The 23,385-nt window shown below is 42.3% G+C and overlaps 1 protein-coding gene across 1 annotated transcript in view; it reads left to right on the top strand.

The window, feature by feature from the left end:
* The window catches only part of LOC112109441 (tensin-3), a 352,165-nt gene that overhangs the window by 84,454 nt on the left and 244,326 nt on the right, over window positions 1-23,385 (top strand). Inside the window, exon 3 of the mRNA XM_026654112.2 lies at window positions 10,974-11,085. Within this exon, the coding sequence (XP_026509897.1) occupies window positions 10,974-11,085 (112 nt within the window). The remainder of the gene's footprint in view (window positions 1-10,973; window positions 11,086-23,385) is intronic.

Raw genomic sequence — 23,385 nt, 5'->3', positions numbered from 1 at the left:
CCCGTGCCGAGCGCCGCCGGAACCCCCCCGAGCGCTGAGCCCCGCGCCGCGCTCCCCCCGCCGCCCCTTACCAGGTGCCGCCCCAAGCATGTGCTTGGGTGCCTGGTGCCTGGAGCCGGCCCTGTGCTCACTTCTTGTTTACAATGTCACCTGAAAGTGAGAACAGGCGTTTGCATGACACTGTTGTAGCAAGCGGTGCAAGATATTTATGTGCCAGATGCGTTAAAGATTCATATGTCCCTTCATCTTCAACCACCATTCCATAGAACATGCGTCCATGCTGATGATGGGTTCTGCTCGATAATGATCCAAAGCAGAGTGGACCAATGCATGTTCATATTCATCATCTGAGTAGGATGCCACCAGCAGATGGTTGATTTTCTTTTTTGGTGGTTCGGGTTCTGTAGTTTCTGCATCAGAGTGTTGCTCTTTTAAGACTTCTGAAAGCATGCTCCAAACCTCGTCCCTCTCAGATTTTGGAAGACACTTCAGATTCTTAAATCTTGGGTCAAGTGCTCTAGCTATTTTTAGAAATCTCACATTGGTATCTTCTTTGCGTTTGGTCAAATATGCTGTGAAAGTGTTCTTAAAACAAACGTGTACTGGGTCATCATCCGAGACTGCTATAACATGAAATTTATGGCAGAATGCATTTAAAACAGAGCCAAAGACATACAGTTCTTCCCCAAGGAGTTCGGTCACAAATTTAATTAACGCGTTAATTTTTAATGAGCATCATTAGCATGGAAGCATATCCTCTGGAATGGTGGCCGAAGCATGAAGGGGCATACGAATGTTTAGCATATCTGGCACATAAATATGTTGCAACACTGGCTATAAAAGTGCCATGTGAATGCCTGTTTTCACTTTCAGGTGACATTGTAAATAAGAAGCAGGCAGCAACATCTCCTGTAAATGTAAACAAACTTGTTTGTCTTAGCAATTGGCTAAACAAGAAGTCGGACTGAGTGGACTTGTAGGTTCTAAAGTTTTACATTGTTTTGTTTTTGAGAGCAGTTATGTAAGAAAAAAAATCTACATTTGTAAGTTGCACTTTCATGATAAAGAGATTGCACTACAATACTTGTATGAGTGAATTGAAAAATACAATTTATTTTGTTTATCATTTTTACAGTGCAAACATTTGTAATAAAAAATAATATAAAGTGATCACTGTACACTTTGTATTCTGTATTGTAATAGAAATCAATATATTTGAAAATGTAGAAAAATATCTGAATATATTTAATAAATTTCAATTGATATTCTATTGTTTAACAGTGCGATTAATCGCAATTAATTTTTTTGAGTTAATCATATGAGTTAACTGCGATTAATTGACAGCCCTGCTTACAATGAGTAGCTTACAGGCATAAAGGCTAAGCACACCTGCTGTTGTTTCAGTGGGATGGTGATTTCCCTTTGGCTCACCTGGCGGAGCAGCTCCAAATATAACACATGTCCCAGCCTGAGTCACAGGCATCACAGTGGAGGAGCCACAGTATCCTGGCCACTGACTGGGAGCCAGTTGAGCTGGGTTCTGTTCAGGGCCGGCTCTAGGATTTTTGCCGCCCAAAGCAAAAGCTATTTTGGCCGCCCCCCCCTCCCCCCCCCCCCGTTTTTTAATTACCCGGCCCCGCCTCAACTCTGCCCCTTCCCCAAATCCCCAGCCCTGCCTCCTCCCCCCCAGGCTCTCAAGCCTGGGAGGGAGGGAGGGGGAGCAGCAGCGCGCGAAACGACTGTTTCGCACACCGCGGCCGCTCGGGATCTCCCCCTCCCTCCCAGGCTTGAGAGCCTGGGAGGGAGGGGGAGTAGCGGTGCGCGAGCGGCAGCGGAGGTGAGCTAGGGTGGCCGGGGCACATTTTTAGGGGCGGCATTCTGGCGCCGGCCATGCCGCCCCTAAAAATGTGCCGCCCCAAGCACCAGCTTGTTTTGCTGGTGCCTAGAGCCGGCCCTGGTTCTGTTCCCAGCTCAGGCATTGACATGCAGTGTGACTTTCAGCCAAGTCTTTTCCCCGTCTCAGATCACCTAGCTGCCATTGTAAAGTTCTTTATGGTTTATGGATATTAAGTGCTAAGTATTATTATTACCATCCATCTTTCCAAAGTTAATTTGTAATAGTAGGCAGCGATGATAAGTTATCAGCCAGTTACATCACAATTTATATTTATTTCACTGTTGAGATATATGTTCCATACCGGTAGCTATGGGAATAATCAATGACACTAAGAAAGGGACTACCTTGACTTAAGTACACATAAAATCCTCTGGATTTCCATGCTGACTGCTATATAGCAGGAGCAACTTCTGTCATACAGTGAGATTTACTCAGCTTTATATATTTACTTATATATGTATATACTTGGACATGCCTAGCACCACGTAACGTTAAAAAGGAAGTCAATGAGATCAAATACTATATATAGTTTCAAATGTATGAGTCAGTAGCACATTTTCTAGCAGATTAGTCACATTAAAATTATCATAAAAGAACTACATGCTTGTAGGCATTTTTGGTGTGTTTGCTGTTTTTGGAAAATGCTTCCTAGTTTATTCACTCTATTTTGTTGTGAAGGGGTATTTTTGAGTAAGAATCTTGGTACAGTCACTTCATCCAGCCATTAAAAATGCCAGTCAAACCAACTGCTGTTCTAAAAGCTATTTTAGATTATAGATAGATAATATTCCATTACTTGGCCTCCGTACAGAGGGCAATGTTAAACAGTTTTCTGATAATGAAACCTGACACGAAGATGGTGTGCTGATTTAGAAAGCAAAATGTTGAAAACATTGTTTATGATTGGGGGAAACTATCTGAAGTAGTTCAGGGCAGGAATAAAAGCAATTCTTATGCTTTGGGTTTGGCGGGGTAATTTCCAGTCATGGCTATACCAACATTTGGAAATTCCACTCGGATAGAGCAAAAAGCACCTCAATGGGATTTTCTTCTCCCTTGATTGTTTTGCTGTGGCTGTAAGTAACTGGCTGGTATATGGAACTTTATGGCACAGAATTTAAATAATAGATACTGGGGTGGGAAATGGAAGGAAAGTGTCAAAAGCAAGCATGAATAGTTCATATCAGGCGAGGCGGTGGTGGTGGGAATATATTCTCTTGCATTTCCCTTGACTACTTTTTTCCCCTTAGCTATTTGATTTATTTGGTTGCTATCCACAGAAATAGATATGTGGCTGGGCTCTGCAAAGGTTTTGTAACCAGGAGCCCAGCCTCATCATAAAGAACTCTTTCAGTCATCACTTAATTGAACTTTTCTTTTGGGCTTCCCATAAGAAGAGGTCAAAGTAGGGCATTTCCTTAGCCCATAAAAAAATAACTTGAAAGGGGGTCTGTGCTTCTGGAGCCATAATTACCAAGATTTTCAGTCTCTCCCACCTGAAGGGTTGCTGCTGCAGCAGCAGAGTGTGTACGTGCGTGTGTGCAGTGTGGGAGCAGCAACTTGAGAAACCCATTGCTCTTAGCTCCCTTTTTTCCCAGTATTAAAAAAGAAAAAGAAAAATTCTTGCATTGGATAGTGGATTTAGAACTACCTTGGACAGTACAAGAATGAACAGGCAGAACCACAGGAAATTGCAGCATTGGTCGGTAAGTTCTTTAAAAAAAACAAGGAGAGGGATTATATTTGCCTGACTTTAGGCAAGTAGTGAGCACAAAAGTATCTTGGGTTGATATGGTTCTATTGCTGTGCTAAGAGGTTTTTACTGTGCATGTAAAATTCAGTATAGGTCTGAATGGTTTGAAGTGCAGAATGCTTATGGCACTATAGACCCCCTGCTTATAGTTTTCTATTAACTGGGAGCTTTCTGGGGGTAGTACTTGGATATTCCTTATCCCAAAAGAGGAAAAAATAAAAAGCATTTAGTAGTTTGATACAAAATGTTGATTCTATAAACACACATGGATGCATTTTCTTTACATCTTCCTAGGAATACTGTAGAGTAATATAGCATCAGATTTACATTATTGGGGTACAGTGGGGAAAAATAATCAATTTAGAAGTAACATATGGCTTAATTATATTCAAGCTAGATTACTGCATGTACGTGTGTGTGTGTGTGTATACACATATATATAACTAAAATTTTGAAATGTTAGACATTTTTAGGATTTTGTCTTCAAGAAGATAATTATCTGTACTGAATTTTTTGAAAGTGTTTACTTGAATCCTTGATGCAAAGATCTAAAGCCCATTGTACCCGTCAGAAAACACATGCTATATAACTGTTGCAGTTTGATAGTAGGAACATATGGTTACAATTAAAATGTACACAAGCTGTTTGGTTCTGTCCTTTAGTAAATAATCACTGTTACTCCCTGTCTAGGTGATGTAATTCTCCGTAGATGTAATTGTAATCATCCAGTTTAAGCCTCTGCCAAGGTTGAAATGCTGTGTCAGTGCTGCTGTCAACCAAGTCAGATACCCTGACTGGTTTGGTCCTCTCTTCTCATCTTAACTGAAATTAGAGAGTGTTTCTTGTACTTGGATAGAGCTATAAACTAGTAAGATCCTCTTAAGATTGAGATTCATAGACTCCAAGGCCAGAAGTACCCATTTTGAACATCTAGTCTGATCTCCCGTATAACCCAGGCCAGAGAACTTCTACAACATAATTCCTAGAGCAGATCTTTTAGAAAAACAGCCAGTCTTGATTAAAAAATACCAGTGATGGGAGAATACACCATGACCCTTGGTAAAGTGTTCCAATGGTTAATGACCCTCACTGTTAAAAAATGTACGCCTTATTCCCTGTCTGAATTTTTCTAGTTTCATCTTCCAGCCATTGGATTGTGTTATACTTTTCTCTTCTAGATTGAAGAGCCCATTATTAAATATTTGTTCCTCGTGTACAATCTTATAGACTGTAATCAAGTCACCCCTTAGCCATCTGTTAAGCTAAATAGATTGAGCTCCTTCATGCTATTACTATAAAGCATGTTTTCTATTCCATTAATCATTCTTATAGCTCTTCTCTGAACCCTCTTCAATTTATGAGCATCCTTCTTGAATTGTGGGCACCAAAACTGGACACAATATTTCAACAGTGCTTGCACCAGTTCCAAACATAGAGGTGAAATAACCTCTCTACTCCTACTCTGGTTATACATCCCAGGATCACATTAGCTCTTTTGGCCACGGCATCACATCAGAAGCTCATGTTCACCTGATTATCCATCCCCAATCCCAAATCTTTTTCAGATTCTTGCTTCCCAGAATAGTGTCTCCCATCCTGTAAGTATAGTCTACATTCTTTGCTCCTAAATGTATACCTTTACATATTGTTTGCTTATGCACAGTTTATCAAGTGATCCAGATTGCTCTGAATCAGTGACCTGGCTTCTTCATTATTTACCACTCCCCCGTTGTTTATGTCATTTGCAAACTTTATCCATTATTATTTTATGTTTTCTTTCAGGTCATTGATAAAAATCTTATGTAGCATAGGGCCAGGAACCATTCCCTATGGGGGGAAGCCATTGGAAACACACCCACTCAGTGACAATTCCCCATTTACAATTACATTTTGAGACCTATTAGTTAGCCAGTTTTTAATTCATTTAATATATGCCATGTTAATTTGATCTGGTGCTAGTTTTTTAATCAAAATGTTGTTTAGTACCAAGTCAAATGCCTTAGAAAAGTCGAGGTATGTTATATCAACATGATTACCTTACCAACCTTGTCATCTCATTTTAAAAAATCAAGTTAGTTTGACAAGATTAATGCAAATCAATACAGAAAATCAATTACATTACCCTCCTTTAATTCTTTATTAATCTAGTTCCATCTCAGCCATTCCATTATTTTGCCCAAGATTGATATATATATCAGAATTGGAAAAGGTGCAGAGGAGGGCAACAAAAATGATTAGAGGTATGGTACAGCTTCAATATGAGACGAGATTAAAAAGACTGGACTGTTCAGATTAGAAAAGAGATGACTAAGGGAGTATATGACAGAGGTTTATAGAATTGTGAATGGCATAAGGAAGAATTACTTACCCCTTCACATAACACAAGAACTAGGGGTCACCCACAGAAATGAATAAGCAGCAGGTTTAAAACAAACCAAATGATGTACTTCTTCACACAATGCACAGTCAACCTCTGGAACTCATTGCCAGGAGACGCAATAAAGGCTAAAAGTATAACTGGGTTCAAAAAAGACTTAAATAAGTTCATGGAGTATAGGTCTATCAATGGCTATTAGCCAAAGTCAAGGACACAACTCCATGCTCTGGTTGTCCCTAAACCTCCAACTGCCACAAATATGTGGCACTGGCCATGGTCAGAGAGACACTAGTGGGCTAGATGGACCTTTGGTAAGACCCAGGATGGCCATTATTATATTCTTAGGCCTGGCCTATAATTATCCTGATCTTTCCATTTTAAAAAAATTGGCACATTAGCTTTTTTCCCAGTCTTCTGAAATTCTTTCATTTTACTGAACATCGACATTAATGGTCCAGTGAGCTCTTCAGACAGCTCTTTTTAAAGTCTTGGATGCAAGTTTTCTGGGCACGGAGATTTTTCACATGTCTGATTTTAATAGTTTCTGTTTAACATCCTCCAGAGATATTAGTGGAATGGAAAGAGTGTTATCACCATTTGATGAGACTATTATCTATTTTTCCCCAACTACAGAACAGAAATATTTATTGAACTCTTCTGCCTTTTCTACATTATTATTGATAGTTTTACCATTTGCATCTAGTAATGGATCAGGATTATTTTTGTTCCTAGTATATTTTAAAAACTCCTCCTTATTGTCTTTCACTCTGTGGGCCACAGATTTCTCCTTGTGTCTCTTCGTTTCCTTTATCGGTTTTCAACAGTTTCTCACTTCGGATTTACATTCATCACTATCAACTTCCCTTTTCTTCCATTTGTTATATATATTTTTTCATAGCTGCCTTCACTTCCACTCTAAAGTAGGTTGTTATTGTAACCAGCACAGCCTTCTTCTCAGTTGTGGGATTGTGGCTTTTGGGGGCGTCTGTAAAGTGTTCTTAAATTATTCCCAATTATCGTTCACATTTTTCGGATTAAATTCTTCCTCCCATGATAGTTTCATATATCCCCAAAATCCGCTGGGCTATTGTTTGAACACTGATGTAAATTTACATCTGATGGCATGTGGAAGACAGTATAGCTGTTTGTGCTGTCACTACATAGTAAAGATGGTGAGGTGTGAGAAATATTTGAAGTAAGCATAGCTGAGGATCCACTTCTGAATTTCCACACTGAGGCCCAGATTCTGCTCTCAGTTATTCTGGTGCAAATCTAGAATAACTCCATTGTGGCTCTGTTGGATTCATCGCCCAGACTATTTCCTTGTGTGGTTTAAACAGAGAAAAAGAGAGAGAGAGACAGAGAGAGAGAGCTTGCTTTTTGAAAAAGAGAAATTGCATAGTGCCAGCAATCAAGACCAGCACTAATTACAGCCTGTCCCTCAGGCTGATAATCAGTCTGTAACCTGTGGTGCTGCACTCTCTCTTCCAATTTTGGCTCCTAACAATTAAATGCAATTTAGATTCCAGCCCTGAACCTTATGAAAGTGGGAGTATTGTTGCTGCCTCCCCGTGTTTTCCTCTTGGCACCATCCCTATTGAGAACTGAGAAAGCCATTCCAGGTGATAACAAAGGAAGCCTGATCCAGGCTCCTTCGCATTTCACAATGGAAGTGTTGTGTACTGATAATGCATGGGCAAATGTTATTATTCCAGCGGCTAAATTAATTGTTACATGAATTCCTTGGAGAGCTAACTGTAGAATAGATATAAAATTGAGCAGCAAAACAAACAAATGAAAAAAAAAAAAAAAAAAGGGTGTGCCCTTCCATTACTTGATGGATAATACTGACCAAAAACTATCCTCAAAAATCCCCTGCCACAAAAAAAAAAAAAGATTTTTACATGACAAATAAAATATAATGATTAATTGGTTAGTTAATGGATCAAGCCCTAGCCATGTTAAAGACTGAATTTTGCTCTGCAAACAACAGCAACATCTGTACTCCTCTGGGACAATGCAGATCACCACGCCCAGAGTAAAGCGCATGAGAGGTGGGGATAAAACATTCTTGGTGGAGGGGATCTGGCTGTGGAGCAAACTTCCAGGGAAGATGTGGCAAATCCACAGCCTGACTGTCTTTAGGAAATCTTACAAAAATGTCCTCTTCGAGAAGGCCTTTCGACCATAGGATTGACATTGACACGCTAACAACACCTTCTACCTGTAAACACCAACCAACCACAAAAAAAGAGAAAATTAATAAAATCTAAAAAACCCAAACCCAATAATACCACCCCAACCAGAATTCTTACCTGGAAAAGGGAGACTCCGCGAAGTCCACTTGGAATTTTGTTTTTGCTATGGTGATTTTATGTGGAAGTTGCTTAGACACGATGGTGATGTGCAACATAGAATGTCATCAGCTCTAAAATTCAATGGCCCCAATGCTCCCTCACTAACCACAGTGTGAATTAGAGGTAACGCCACTGAAATCAGTGAAGTTACAGTGATGCAACTGGGAGTTATGCTCCTTAGGCCTTTTGAAAAGCTCCCTCCATATTTCTGATATAAAAAAAGGAAGCAGGAAAAAGATCTTTGAGCAGAAACTTGGTGTATTGTTTATCATTTGTGCCAGTTCCTGTATCATGTAAGAATGGAAAAGGGCACAAGTGCACTTAGGTTCTTTACAGTTCATCTTTAATATGCATCGTAACTATGGTCATGATTTTCAGCTAAAGGTAAAGTAGCACTAAGCAAACATATACAAGATGATTAGAAATACCTCAAACAAATAGGAAGTTTTGTGACTCCAGCTTTTATAGGAATACACTCAGGCCTGGTCTACACTACGGGATTAATTCGGATTTAGCAGCGTTAATCCGAATTAACCCTTCACCCGTCCACACTACAGAGCCAGTTAATTCGAATTAAAGGGCCCTTTAAATCGATTTCTGTACTCCACCTCGACGAACGGAGTAGAGCCTAAATCGATTTTGTTAATTCGAATTAGGGTTAGTGTGGACGCACACCACCGAATTACTGTGTTTAAGTTAATGGGGTAGTGTGGCCGCACACCACCGAATTAATGTGGTTAAAAACCGAATTAAGGTGCTTAGTGTGGCCGCGCACAATCGAATTTATACAACCTGTTTCCCAAATTCGAATTATCTAAATTCGGATTAATCCTGTAGTGTAGACATACCCTTAGCAATCAGTCTGAATAATTAATAAGGCGTAATAATAATGCAATACAACTTTATTCACGACTGTTTTATCTAGTATTAAATATTCCAAAGGAATAGGATCTTCCACCATTTCCCTAGGAAGAGTATCCCACAGTTTAATACATCTCACTATGAGATGGTTTTTCCTGAAGTTCAGCCTAAATTTTATTTCTTCACTTCAAATAATTCCTTCTGGATATGTATAGTAATATTAGGACTTGGCACTTTTCATCTCTAGATCCCACAGCACTTCACAAAGACAAGTAAATATCATGATCCCCATTTTACAGATGGGGAAAACAAGGTGCAAAGTCACACAATGAAAAAACCATTTCAGAGCCATAAACAGAACCCAAATCTTGTCCATTGCAACATGCTGTCTCTCACATTTGAAAGTTTGCACCCTTCAGGGGTATGTAAATTGTTCTTATGAGCTCCTAGCTATACTTACACGTTAGGTTATCTGTTATGGAGGGACAGGTTTCCAACTAGGGATTCTAGACAGCAGTAGTGCAGTGCAATTGCTCAAAAGTAAACATGTCCACTGTACTCTAATAGCTAAGGAGAGTGATTTGTGTGTGCATGAAGGGGGAGGTAAATATGGGGCTTATAGAAACTCTATTGAGATTTTCATTGTCCAAGGCATCGTTCCTTTTTTAAATACATACCAAATTTTGTTTCCCATTTCTAAGTAGGACTTCAGCCAACAACCATGCTATTTTGCAGCCAACATGGCATTATTGCTGCTTTGCCTTTCTGCAGTAGACATGCTTTGTCTAGTGAGGAGAGAGGGGCAGAATTTTTACCTGCTAGTTCGTGGTGCGGTCTTTCTTGGTTTGTGAAACTATCCAGTATTGCAGAAGAAGAGAAAGAAATAATTTTCCATTATTAAATTTTAAAAGGGGTTTAAGATAATTAAGAGATGCTTCCTAAAAGTTTGCTAATGGATTTGAATGTTAGGCTTTTGGAGAGGAACTGGTAGTTGTCTCTCTCTCTTTGTGTCTTGGGGTTTCAATAGCCTTCACTATTGAATTATCTATGCATTTCCCACTCTGCATATTGAAGTTCCCAGTGGACTTCATGGAGTTGTCTACTCTTTTCCCTTCCCTGATTATTTATGTGTTTGTTTATTTGTTTAAATAAATTATTTCAGTAATTGTGGGCCCAATCCAAGGAAAAACATTAAGGGCTTGCCTACACAAGAAAGTTACACTCATTTAACTTAAGTGTGATTTTAAATTGATATAGTTAAACTGGTACAAAAGACAGTGTAGACACTTTTGTTTTGATTTAAACCAAGCATACTTCAATTTAGCTATTGAAATAAGAATGTCCAAACATCTTTTGGCACCAATGAGTTAAATAGCCAATATGGCATTACTTACATTACATAAATCGACTTAAAACCAATTTAAGTTAAGTGGAACTGTCTTGGGTAGAGAAAGCATTAGGTTAGTAGACACATGCTTAATCTCACTTAAATTACCTTTTAGTGGCCCCTAATTCTTTAGTGTAATAAAGAATTCTACAGTAATTATTCAATATATTACACCATGCAATATCAGTAATGCAGCATTTGGGGAGATTGAGTGAGTACTGTTGAATAATGTAATATGTAGCGGTTGTTTTGGCTATTTATAAATTTCATTTGTTTTGTTACATTTAAAGCGTAACATTCAAAAGTTGACAAGCGCTCTGACATTTTCTCCTCTATTCCAGCCAGAAAACCTCGCTTCAAGTTCTCACACTTTCAAAAACAAGACCTTTAAAAAACCCAAAGACTGTAGTATCTGCAAACAAGCCATTGACAGCCAAGGCATTTCCTGCAGAGGTGAGTAACGTTATGTGGCCTATTTATTGTCTTGCTATTTAAAACACAGCATTTTTGACTAGTGCTGAAGAGCTAGGAATTAATAATTTTGGAATTCCCCCTGTGCCAAATGTCTATATACTCTAACTTGTTTGCTCTGTGTGTTCAGCGTTAGACTTAATTTTTATTTGGACTTGTATAGATATGTGCCTTTATTAGCTATGCTATTCAGGCAGGTTCCAGAATAAGACTGTCTGTGCAAGCTCTGTTAGGAGCATGTGTGTGTGAATGAGTGAGTTGATAGATGCCTATGGAATTTAGCCTGCAAATGAGGAAGTGACCCTGAGCTCACTGAGGCATGAAAGCTTTCTCTGCATGAATTCTTTACTGAAATTCAGAAGAGCTGCCATTTTTTTTACAGTTGCTTTATGGTCTTGTATTTCAAGTCTGTGATTCAGCCTAATCGTTCACACAGACACTGAGGGGGCTCTCGTTCCTCTGCTTCCACATGCAAAGGAGCGGGGAGTCAGCTGCCTCTGACACTGGTTTCCCCCTCTCTCCTCTCCATCATACAGAGGACCCTCCGTGGGTCCAGAGATCCTCATGTGGGGAAAAGGCAGAAAATGTAGTAGGGAGGGGAATGAAAGAGAGAGACCCTTTTCCCTTTCTGTACACAAGCAGTAAATATACTCAAAATGTGGATTCATGAGGCTTCATTCATTTATTCACAGTGCTCTGTCGGCATAGAGAATCACACTTGAGGGAGGGTAGTTATTGGGGCATCTGTCAGTAGAGTTGCAAAGTAATCAGTTTGCAGCAGAGCAGGAGAGTAAAAGCACGGGCCCTTTTGCATAAATGACCTTGAGATCTGCCTGGATCCCAGGGATCCCCAAGTTCTACCTTCCTTCTTCCATGAAACAATTTGGGAAAAGCTCAAGATTTGCTTCCTTCTAGGGCCTCTCCCACAGGTTTCCCCATGAGAGGGTTTGATCCCTCCATTGATTTCAGCTGGTTAATGTTTAACAATATCTTGTTACTCCACCTCAATAAATCTGTCTCTCTAACAAATGCACATATAATCCACCTATTTAATATAAGCAAATGCTTCTTGCCCCTCACTTTAAATATAGACAATAATTTTATTTTATGAAGTATCTGCTTGGTGCTAGTGGCATTTTTCTAATGAAATGGAGATTTCTTTCTTCCTTTCTTTCACCAAGAGGCCCAGCCTCTGTGTTCCTTGCACTTGCAAAACTCTCATTAGGAGTTAATGGGAGATTTGGGTATGTAAAGAATGCAGGATTAGGTGGTGTGTGTGTCTGTGTGTGTGTACGTACATGCGTTCTTGAAAAGGTATAAACGTCACAAATGGACAGTTGCATGAATAATATCCCATTTGTTCAGCATTAGTTCAAAGGCATTTTGTTATAATTGCAGGAATGTCAGAAAATGTACAAATAATACAGCCGCTGTCAGCTTTGAAGAGGTTTAATCCCTAATGAGGCGTTCCCTAGAATTTCATTGTTTTCATTTCTGGGGGGGAAAAAATTAGAGGATTCTCCCTCTTGGGATCCAGCAGCATAAAAGAACCATGGATCTGGCTAGGGAGGAGTTCCCTCAAGCAGGAACTGAATTAGACTGCCACAGGCTATTTTACAAAGCCCACTCCATAAGCTCCGGTATAGGGACCAGGGGCTGGGGGGGAAATGCCAGTAGGGCTGTAGAGGACCATGGACAGTTTGGGTTGGGTGGTTGTAGCTTAGGCACTGGTTCAGCCCCTGCGGCAGCCCAGAATCAGAAAGGCACAAAGGTGGTTACCACCACCTTACCTCTCCTCTCCCTAGGCAGCAAGTGTTTTGTTGTACCTCCCTCAGGCCGCTCACAAAATTACACCCAATATGTTTAAACAAAATTTCCTCCCACCTCCATATCATTAAGGCTACATCTACACTGCACACGTCTTGCAGCAGCATGTAGGGTATGTGTAGCTACATGTCGCAGTGAAAAGCGGGCTGTGTCCACACTGTGGTGTGGAGCTACATATGTCAGTGAAAGGCTCTGGCAGGGGAGAGTCAGTGGGGAAAGGATCAGCAGCAGGGAGAGCCTTTCCCCACTGCTGGAGTCATTCCCTGCAGCAGGGAAAGGCTTCAGCCATGTTGGGTACATACCCACAGGGTTCACGTATGTTTTTGCTCTATTTGCCTAAGCAGACTCATCATCTATACTGCTGGGGGCAGGGGCGGCTAGTTATATGGGCCCGTGGACGCCTCCCCCGGAGCATCCCCTGGCCCCGCCTGCTGCCCCCACGCACCTCCCCCGAGCATCCTTGCCTGCCCTGGGCAGTGGGCGGCTGCCTCCTGCAGCTCCGCGCTGAGCTCCCTCACCAGCTGCTGCCAGCTACAAGGGAGAGGAGCCGGGGGCAGGCTGAGGTGGCTGCTGTGCCTGCGGAGGGAGGAGGGGAAGAGGTGCATGGCAGCCCCTCCCCGCCCCCCGGCAGGAGACTCTGAGTCGACTCGGGGGGGGGGGGCTTATCTTGGCTGGATCTCCTGAGCAGCAGCCTGGGGGGGCTTGCGTGAGTGTCCTGCCGGGGAGCGGAGGGGTCCTCCCCTCCCCTGGAGCTCGCTGCTGCCGGCAGGGCGAGGGCTGGGGGAAGTTCTCCTCTCTGGCCCCCAGCCCCGGGGTAGCCTGCCTGCTACACCCCAAACTCCTCATCCCTGGCCAGCCTCATGCCCCGCACACCCTCCTGCACCCCAACCCGTGTCCCAGCCCAGACCCCACACCCAAACTCCCTCCCAGAACCTGCACCCCTCCCGCACTCAAACTCTCTCCCAGAGCCTGCACCCTAAACCCCCTCCTACATCCCAACTCCCTCCCAGAGCCCACACCCCCTCCTACACCCCAACCCCCTGCCCCAGCCCAGAGCCTGCACCCAGCATCCAAACTCCATCCCAGAGCCCACACCTAAACGTCCTCCCAGAGCCTTAGGCAGGTGTGTGTGTGGGCGGGACCTGGACCTCTTCTGGGCACCACCAAAAATTATACAAACCTCTCGAGGTCCCTTCCAGTCCTAGAATCTATGAATCTATGAAAACCTGCCACCCCTGATTGAGGGAGGGGGGAGTGTCATGCATTTACTCTACACCAGGGATTCCCAAACTTGGTTCACGGGTAAGCCCCTGGCAGGCCGTGAGATGCTTTGTTTACCTGAGTGTCCGCAGGTATGGCCGCTCGCAGCTCCATGTGGCTGCGGTTCGCTGTTCCCGGCCAATGGGAACTGCGAGCAGCCGTACTTGTGGACGCTCAGGTAAACAAAGCGTCTCACAGCCTGCCCCGGGTTTACCCTGAACAAGCCGCGAACCAAGTCTGGGAACCCCTGCTCTACATGGTGCTGAAAGGAGTGTGCCGTATAGACATACTGTAAGGGTGAAGTTATCCATGTGATTAATTAGGTGTTGTCCCATAATTAAGGTTCCACGAAAGATGGAATTACCACACCAACCCTTGGACACATTGCTGGGTGGCGCCATAGTCCCTCCCACCGCTATTATTCCACTATTCCCAAGCCCCGAATGCAAAAATCATAAGTCAGACCCAAAACATTCATGAGATTGGTCCAAAATCATGAGAGCTTAAAAAAATGCTGTTTTGAGCTGTCTTCTGATTTTTGAACTCCCCCTACCCAACCTGCAGATTGTCCATGACAAATAGTGTTGCCAATGCATAGTGACAAATACGATTCTGGCCACCTTTCCCCTACATCATCATTAATCATTATTCTTATTCTTAGTGTGTCAATTAATTTTGTGCTCCAGCCTCTACTTCAACAGCATTGCCAACTCTCTAAATTTCTTTGTCAGGAAGGCTATTTTGGCTGGGGCTGCAGCTAATCTGGGTGCCAGAAGCTTGAGCCCTCTCTTAAATTTCAGTCCTGTCTGGGGGGGAAACCCTCTAATTGTTTGCCTTCCCCAATTCCCCATCTCCTGGGGAAGAGCAGCCAATCAAGGCTGCTGTAGGAGAAAGACAGAGCTCTGCCCCCTCCCCTCAGTAGCCAGGAGAGTTTTGGGGTAGAGTAGGCAGGAGAAGGAGCCCAGCAGTTCAGGGTATCCCTGCCTCCTCCACCCCGCTCCCTTCCTTTGAACAGTGGGTTAGTCTGATTTCTGCATATCTTTCTCCCTGCAACACCATACTGGGAAGAAGGAGAGGGGGTTGAAGAAGCCCTGGAGCTGCAGGAGAGGAGCAGTGGGGCTGGGGGAGAATTGATGTGTGGCAGGATTGACGAGACTGGGGTCAGGCAGATGTGGAGGCTCGGGGGGAGGGGGATGTCACAGAATTGATCTGGGGGCTGTGGGGGAGAGACAGAATTTATTAATTAGAATGTTGAGGTCTTGGGCAGAAGCTGGAAACTCCACCCCATGAGGCAGCCTGTGAGAGCTCCGGCAAAGGGGGCCAAAATCATCTTGCTCCATAAATCTGGGAGCGTTGGGAACACTAATTGTCACACACACTGGGAGTGGGTAGGGGAAGTTTAAAAATCAAAAGACAGACCAAAAAACACAATATATTGGGTTTTGGGGGGCCAATCTCATGAATTTTGAACTTTGGGGGTTGGCAGCGTTGCATCAACTCTGCATCCTCAGGCCCCAATCAATAAATGTCCTGGCTTCCAGCCCCGCATTTGCTCCTCCTGAAGTTATGCAGGTTTTTCATACCTCCAAGGTAGGGCAGCTCCAAGGGGTCCTCTCCTGCTTCCCAGGCCTGGTGTTGCAGAGTTAGAAATAGCCCAGGGGCGGGAGGAGCGGAGAAGAGATGACCTATTATTCACAGGAGGAGCGTGGGGAGCAGAGCAGCCCTGGTCTGCTGCTCCCTCATGGAAATGATACAGCTGCTCCCTCTGCACAACCTTACCCCATTATCCAAAACTCCTCTTAGATCTTGAAGGAAAGGGCAGAGAAAGCTCTGCCTACACCTGCAGCAGCTGCGGTTGACTGTTCTTGTCCAGGCTGTGAGAAGGTCAATGAACCAGAGTGGATTTTCCCTGGACAGTTGAAATGATGGCGGGAGCTCCTCACATCGCTGGCAGACTGGCTTCAGCAGGGGCCAAACTTTCCTTACTCATGAATCCCAAGAGGTGGCAACACAGCGTTCTAGCTTCAGGGAGGCAATAGTTGCTGCCCTTTCTTACCTCTTTGGGCAAAGACTGGCACCCTTGGAGTTACATAACTGCACAGTCAGTGCCACTATATTCGAGACCCACCTTGGGTCCCCCCTATGTGCTGCACACGTTGTGCAGAGGCCCACTTGCTGGGCTGCTCTTCTACTGCCTCTCCCTGTGGAGAGTTAAAGCAGCCCATCTAAAGCGCTGAGGCTTTTGTGCAGGAGGCTCTGTGAGGGTTACGTGAATTCCATCCAAAGTTAACAGATATAGCGCCATCCAATTTCATTGCTGTTTGTTACCTTTGGCTTTGTAATTGCTTGGTGCTTCTTTGTGAGAGGAGAAGCCTCAGAATGGGTCTGGGGGTGGGGGTTGGGGTAGAGGATGGATTCCTAGAGGGAAGATTTGAAGAGAGTCAATTTCTCTCTCAATTTATAATATGGAATCTATAAAACAGATAGATGCTTAGAATTATAGGTTAACCCCCCCTGCTCCCTCCCGACAAGTTAACTCAGAGATAGTGAAACTCCAGTAACGGTGAAGTAAAAAAGAAAATCAAGGCCAAATCCTGGGTTTCTGACTCAGATAGGTTCCCTGTGAACTCACTAAGTAAAGATGAACGAGGCCTCTTGTGAAGCGGGTGTGGGGGAAAAGCAATGGCTTCACTTATAAGATGGTTGCTTTGTGGATTGATGAGAAAATCTTACTTTCTTATTGTTCGTCTTGAGAAAATAATAGCTCTTTGTACAGATTGTAAATTATTTCCCGCCTGTAATATCTTATCAGCTGCAAGAAAGCTACGTGTCAGAAAAAGGAGGGAAGGGGGAAAGCTTCAGATTGACTTGTGTGTAGTTTATTGTGCTTATCTAGCAATGAATCATCTGTTCTTTGTATGGAAACAGCCATAATTGGGTATTGTAATGATCAGATAACTTTTTCTTTGGTGCAAGGCACGCTGCTTGCCAGGGTGCGTTTTTGGTCTTTTCTTAAAGGCACTGTGTCCTTCATTCAGATCCAGCTCTGAATGGAGTGTCTAAAAATTCTCTCTGAAAAGTGAATGATTGATCCACAAAGGGGCACATGAGTGATGATGTCATCTTGTCCTAGTAAACTTTAGCCCTTCTCAGACAAGCATGTTCAGTTCCAGTGATTTTAATGGCTTCTATTGACAAAGTAATACAAAAGGAAGGAGGATCTGGGGCAATGGGGGAGTTAGATAACTAAGCTACTGTGTATTTGCATACCTGGTAAACTGAATCATGGCTAAGATATTTCTTTGATACCATATTTCAACACAAAGGAGCAATCAAGCTTTGAATTTTACAGTCATTGTACATTTCTTCAGAAAGCAGAGTGCTATTTTTCTCTCCTAGTCATAACAGAGGAGTCTCAAAGCTTGCAAATAATGGTTCTGCAATATGCAAATCGGTCTTTTGAGTTCAGGTTTGAAACTTAAACCTTTCCCCCAAGATTCTTCAGTTTAATTCATTTCAAATCCGAGATCAGAGTCATTTAGCCATTTATACTTTCTTAGGTACCAAAAGAGTTGCCTAACTATGATCCATCTGTCAAACTGTCTGGAGTGGCTCATGACTGTGAGTGCCTGCCTCAGGGCAGACTGTCAAAAACAGAGCAGATACCTCAAAATGGTGATATGTTCTATAATTAGATTTTACCACGCCAGTAACAAATGTGAACTTCTGGATCACTATAACAGTTTTTACCATGGAGTTACAGACAGTCCCCTTAGACTCTCCAATAGTGATCTGTTAATTTGAAGAGTCTTTCACGGCAGATGCAGGAGGCAGCCACTGGGGATCTCTGGCTTCAGTTTGGTGTCTCTGGCCTTGGGAGAGTTCAAACAGCAAAGAGATGAAAAATCTTCACATCAACTATTTTTATTTCCTTCTTCCGGCATTCAGAGCTATGGGATGAGGCGTTCTGCACATACTTCTCCGTGGGCACATGGGGCTTTTGTCTTATAATGGCCCACTTAAATTTTGACAGTTCTCCTGGGTGGGCCAGGGGCGATGATTCCCATGCCTGGGTTCACAAGTTCAGAGTGAACGTTTTCAAAGTTATTAAGCAAAACGTACATAGTTTCTTATAGCCTGGAATATAGACATTACCAGTGACATTAATGTCTGCAGCAACTAACAAGCATTTCATAGCGTCTAAACACTAAATACGATCTTGTGAGACTAGTACCTGTTTTGCGCAAAACTAACATACAGGTGAACAGGTCTAGTCTCCAGCTACGAGTTTGTCAGTTCTTAGCTAATGCCTGCAGACTGGGCAAGAGGTGGCATCTGGTCTGCCAGCGTCATACCCTCATCATAAAGTCAGTTCTATTTCTGTCTCTTTAAATTGTGTTTTTGATCTTTCTGGTGGCTGATTTTCATATTACTGAAAAGGCGCATTAATTGTTTTTCCTTTGTAAATCAGTTACTATAGCCAGGTAGGTTTTTAAAAAACAATTATTGTTTGTTTTGGCTGTTATATTGTGGTCTTAATCTTTCATCAGTCAAAAGATTGATTGCTGTAGAACAATACACCAAGGCCCATTATATGTTCTGATTTTTTCCGGCTGCTGCAAATTACTTCTGTAGCAGATGCAAATCAAATTGGAGGCAGTTTGGGAAGGCATGAATTTTTCTAAGCAATACTTAAAGCCATCCATTTTCAGCTTTTACATTTTTACTGAAAAATTCTTGGAATTTACAAAAGCTGCTATTTGTTTTTTACTGATTTTTCACATAAAATGTAGATCACTCTAGTACATGAAAATACTGATTATGTTAAGAAAATTCTATGTTACATTACATAGATGTGCTTATGTTAATCTAAGTGTAAATGCAAAGCCCTGTCTGTTAAACTAAGGCAACACTGTGAAAGAAACACACGCATGCAAGTGCACACATATATATACTGTTAATGTACAGTGCATGAAATAAACCATAGCATTAAACTGCTTTTACTTTTAATATTCTTACTTTTCTCCATTTGTTGCTTTGTTTCTATTCTCATGTCCCCAGTCTTAACCCCAATATTTTATCCAGAATATTGTGAAGTTAATTTTTTGCACCGGTTTTCATCCTTTTTTAAATTTTTGTTATAAACACTGATAAATTCCTGGAAAATTTTAAACAAAATAATAAAAACAAAGGTCCGTGGTTATACTGTGTTAATTCTCATATATAGAGTATGGGTGTGTGAAGTAGTGATTAACCAAGAATTCAAATCTCTTTTATTATTTGAAAAACATGTTTTAAACTATTGAAACATTAATTTATATTTACGTTGTATGGACTTTGGATGCAAGAACTGTCATTTTCTATATATTTGTACAGCACCTACCACAAAGAAGCCCAGGCCTGACTGATGCCTCCAGGTGCTATTATGTTATAAATTGATTATTGTGGTGATGATTTATTATTACATCAGTCTTCAATAGACCACATACCCAAAGCAAGACTGTTCTTACTATATGACCATTAAAAAAATCTGCTTGTGTGAGATTTCCAGACCAAGGCAATTAATAACAGTTTAGATGAGCATAAAAATTGTGGTTCGAACCAAGCCAAACCTTCCTTTGTTAATCTAAATTAGTCATGAATACACCTGTACAAATAGACAAAAGTTCTCCATCTTATATTGGGCCAAATTCTTTGAGATGTACAACCTAAGTGACCCACTGGTGTTGCACCTGACTTGCAGTGTGCATTTAGGGTAATCTATGACCAGGACACAGTCAAGCATGGTAGCCCCCAATCTTACTTATCTGCTAAAAGTTGCATTTTGACTTTCCACATACCCTCAGACAAAGGCAACCAGGCCTCTAAAGTAAGGGCTGCAGTTATTTTAAAATCCCTGTCTTAAACTGGGTGACCGCAATGTAACAAGCCCAGGACTATCTCCTCTGGGCATAGATGCCAACTTGTCCCGGCGCCGGTGGGTGCTCATGCCCCCCCCACCCCAGCCCTGCCCTGACTCCACCCCTGCCCCACCCCCATTCCAACTCCTTCCCCAAAGTCCCCGCCCCAACTCCACCCCTCCCTGCCCCTATTGGACCCCTCCCCAAATCCCCGCCCCGGCCCCACCTCTTCCCCCGAGCGCGCCGTGTTCCCCCTCCTCCCCCTCCCTCCCAGCGCTTGCCACTGCAAAACAGCTGTTTCTTAGCGCAAGCACTGGGAGCCGGGGAAAAAAGTGGGCACGCACCGCGCTCAGGGAAGAGGCAGAGCAGAGGTGGATGTGAGCTGGGGCAGGGGAGCAGGGCGGGGAGCTGCCGGTGGGTGCAGAGCACCCACCAATTTTTCCCCGTGGGTGCTCCAGCCCCGGAGCACCCATGGAGTCGGTGTCTATGCCTCTGGGTCTAGGGGACTATTAGAAGATGGACTCAAGGGAACTATTAGACTAATAGAAGGTGCACCTCAAGTGCAAGTCTAGATCATAATGAATCCAGAGCCTTTGACCAACCAGACCACAAGATGGGATTTTTAAGACAATTGCTTTGTTCTAGAAGCCAGATAGTCTCTCTGTGAAATTCATCTCTATGCACAAAGCCTGCACAAGTCCTGTGATCCACTCTACCCCTGTTTTATGGGTTTAAGTCATACATCTATAGTGCATGGAGCTCTGTACGCAGTGATGAATTTTATCCTTTCTTAGTAGCAAGCTAAAATGTATTTTTATAGTGGGTCTGATCTGGACTTGGCAAACTGTCGCTAGTGCTTTTTAAGAATACTGTGTAATATAGTCGAACAGCAAGTGGTTTCAAATACTTTTATAGCTAAGTGCAGTGATAACATATTAGCCTGGCATATAAACTGAAAAGCATGCTTGTGTCTGGTTTTGGATTTAGCAGGCGAGCACAGATTGTCAGCTGGAAATGTCAAAGGAATTTGGGCCTTGCCAGGGTCAGTGGCATTATAGTAACTTTTTGTTGAATCTGAATGGTGAGCATGTGTTGTGGTGTGTGTGTGTATGTTCATGAATATATAAATAAAAATTGTGGTAAATGAACATACCGTACATTTATCCTAATTTGTGAGCAAAAAGGGATATAGGGTCAGATCCACAGTCTTTTAGAGATAATGGAGAAACTACCATTGACTTCAATGGACTTTTGGTCAGGCTCATAGTTATTACTTACACTTCCACATACTTTATTCTCTCTCTCTCTCTCTTTCAAGCTCTGATCCAGCAAATCCCATTGACTTCAATGGCACGACTCAAATGCTTAAAGATAAGCATGTGGATAAGTGTTTTCAGGTTCTGGGTTTAGTGGTGTTTACTAATGGCATAGCCAGACATGGCTCAGTTGCTGTTTCACTGGTCTAAAGAACGCAAATTACTGTTTAGATCACTTGTATAAACAAATACAGGGAAGTTGCTCATCCAATCCAGTTGGGAGTTTGGAAGGCTTGCGAGGTTATGGTTGGTGATTGCCCACTGCCCATGTTATACATTTTTGATTACCCAGTGTTAATAAACATTTAATGATACTATAAACTACAGTTATGATGCAGATACATATAGATCAAATGTACACATAATCAACATTGACTTCCACAGATTTAATAAAAAGGCAACTAATTAGCACGACCATACAGAGGACATGATCCCTTTCTCAGGAGTCCAACAAAGTTTATTTAAACTAATTAATCATGTGAGCAGTAATGTTTCAATACAGAACTTGGCTTACAGAGTACTGCGTACCTATGCATAATTAGGGGGGAGATGGAAAATGGAAAACTGAGCAAAGAATCACCAGAATGTACAGAGACCCACAAAGAGCCACTATAATTAGTACAACAAAATAATAATGTTTTATATTTACCCTGCCTACCTTTTCATACCAAAGGACTGCAGAGCACTTCACAAATGATATACAAACTTCAGCACTAAAGTGCAACCATCTCTGGGGTTGAGGGTAACAGTTAGAGGAGTAACCTTCACACAGCACTTTGGGAGGGAGGCAAGGAGGAGAGTTTTGGCCAGGCATACAGGGATACTTTCCTATTCTTAAACATCCTATTACATGTTTTTGAACATTCATATCAACCAACACAAACCTCAGATTTTATGGTCACTTCAGAAAAGCTTCCATGTGGTAAACACCATAAAACTCAAATTCATTTAACTCAGAATGGTAAGAGCTGAATCAGTCGTGCCAGGATTTGCGCTTGTGATTATAAAGTGTGTAGGTATTTGCAAGCTGAAGTTCAGACACTTTAAGGGAGAGATCTCAATGAATAGCCTCTGTTCTTTACTAATAACAAGTTCAGAAATATAAGTTAAAAAAAAATGGGCAAGTCTGACCTTCAAGTCTTACAGCAATGCTAGTGTCTGCAATGCATTGGGGTATACCTGCAAACTTGTAAGCTGATCCCATTTGAATGGACCCAAAATGCACAATCTTCAGGTATGACTCATATGGGAAGTAGGTGAACTCAGTGTAATCCTAAAGTATGCATTCACTGCATATCGTAGTACCTCGTATGACCAATGTGACACACCACTCTAGGTACCACATGTGAGAGAGAGTCACAAAACAGGCTTCAGATGTCTTTGGTTAAAAGCCACATTTGGTTTTACAGATGGCTTTTAAAACAAAAATAGAAAAGGGCAATTTATGGGAGAAAGCAATAACCCAGAGGAAACAAAGCATAACAAAATGAACCTCCCAAAGCTCAAATAAGAGGTGTCAAGTGAGTAAGCCTCCTGGAAGTGATGCTGAAGGGTCTGTACCACACATCCCTGGGGGCTGAAGGAAGCTTCAGAGACTCGGTTGAGACTGCAAACTCAGTTTCACTTATGACCCACATGGGATCTGAACTCAGGTTTAAAAAGGTGAAAGACTAGTGTGCTAGCTAAGCCTCTTGACATTGCAAATGACATTTAAATAAGAGGGTCCTTGAAACATGGTCAAGATACCACATACCTCAGTCGGTCCTTGGAGGATCACGTTGTTTGCAACCTTTGCTTGGTTTACAAGGTTTTGTCCTTCTCAAAGAGAGTCCTGTATGTCACTAGTATGTTTGAAGAGCTAAAGGAGAGACTTACCTGAAACTGGACAAACTCACTTTATAGCAACATCAGGCCTGTTCAGTTAGAGGAACAATATTTAAAAAATAGCCCCCAGTTCTATGCTGGATTAAGATTGAATC

Source organism: Terrapene carolina, unplaced genomic scaffold (genome assembly GCF_002925995.2).
Source record: "Terrapene carolina triunguis isolate 2854851 unplaced genomic scaffold, T_m_triunguis-2.0 Scaffold180, whole genome shotgun sequence".
Classification (NCBI taxonomy): domain Eukaryota; kingdom Metazoa; phylum Chordata; order Testudines; family Emydidae; genus Terrapene; species Terrapene triunguis.
Note: the sequence above shows the minus strand (reverse complement) of the source record. Positions and strands in the feature narration are given on the sequence as shown.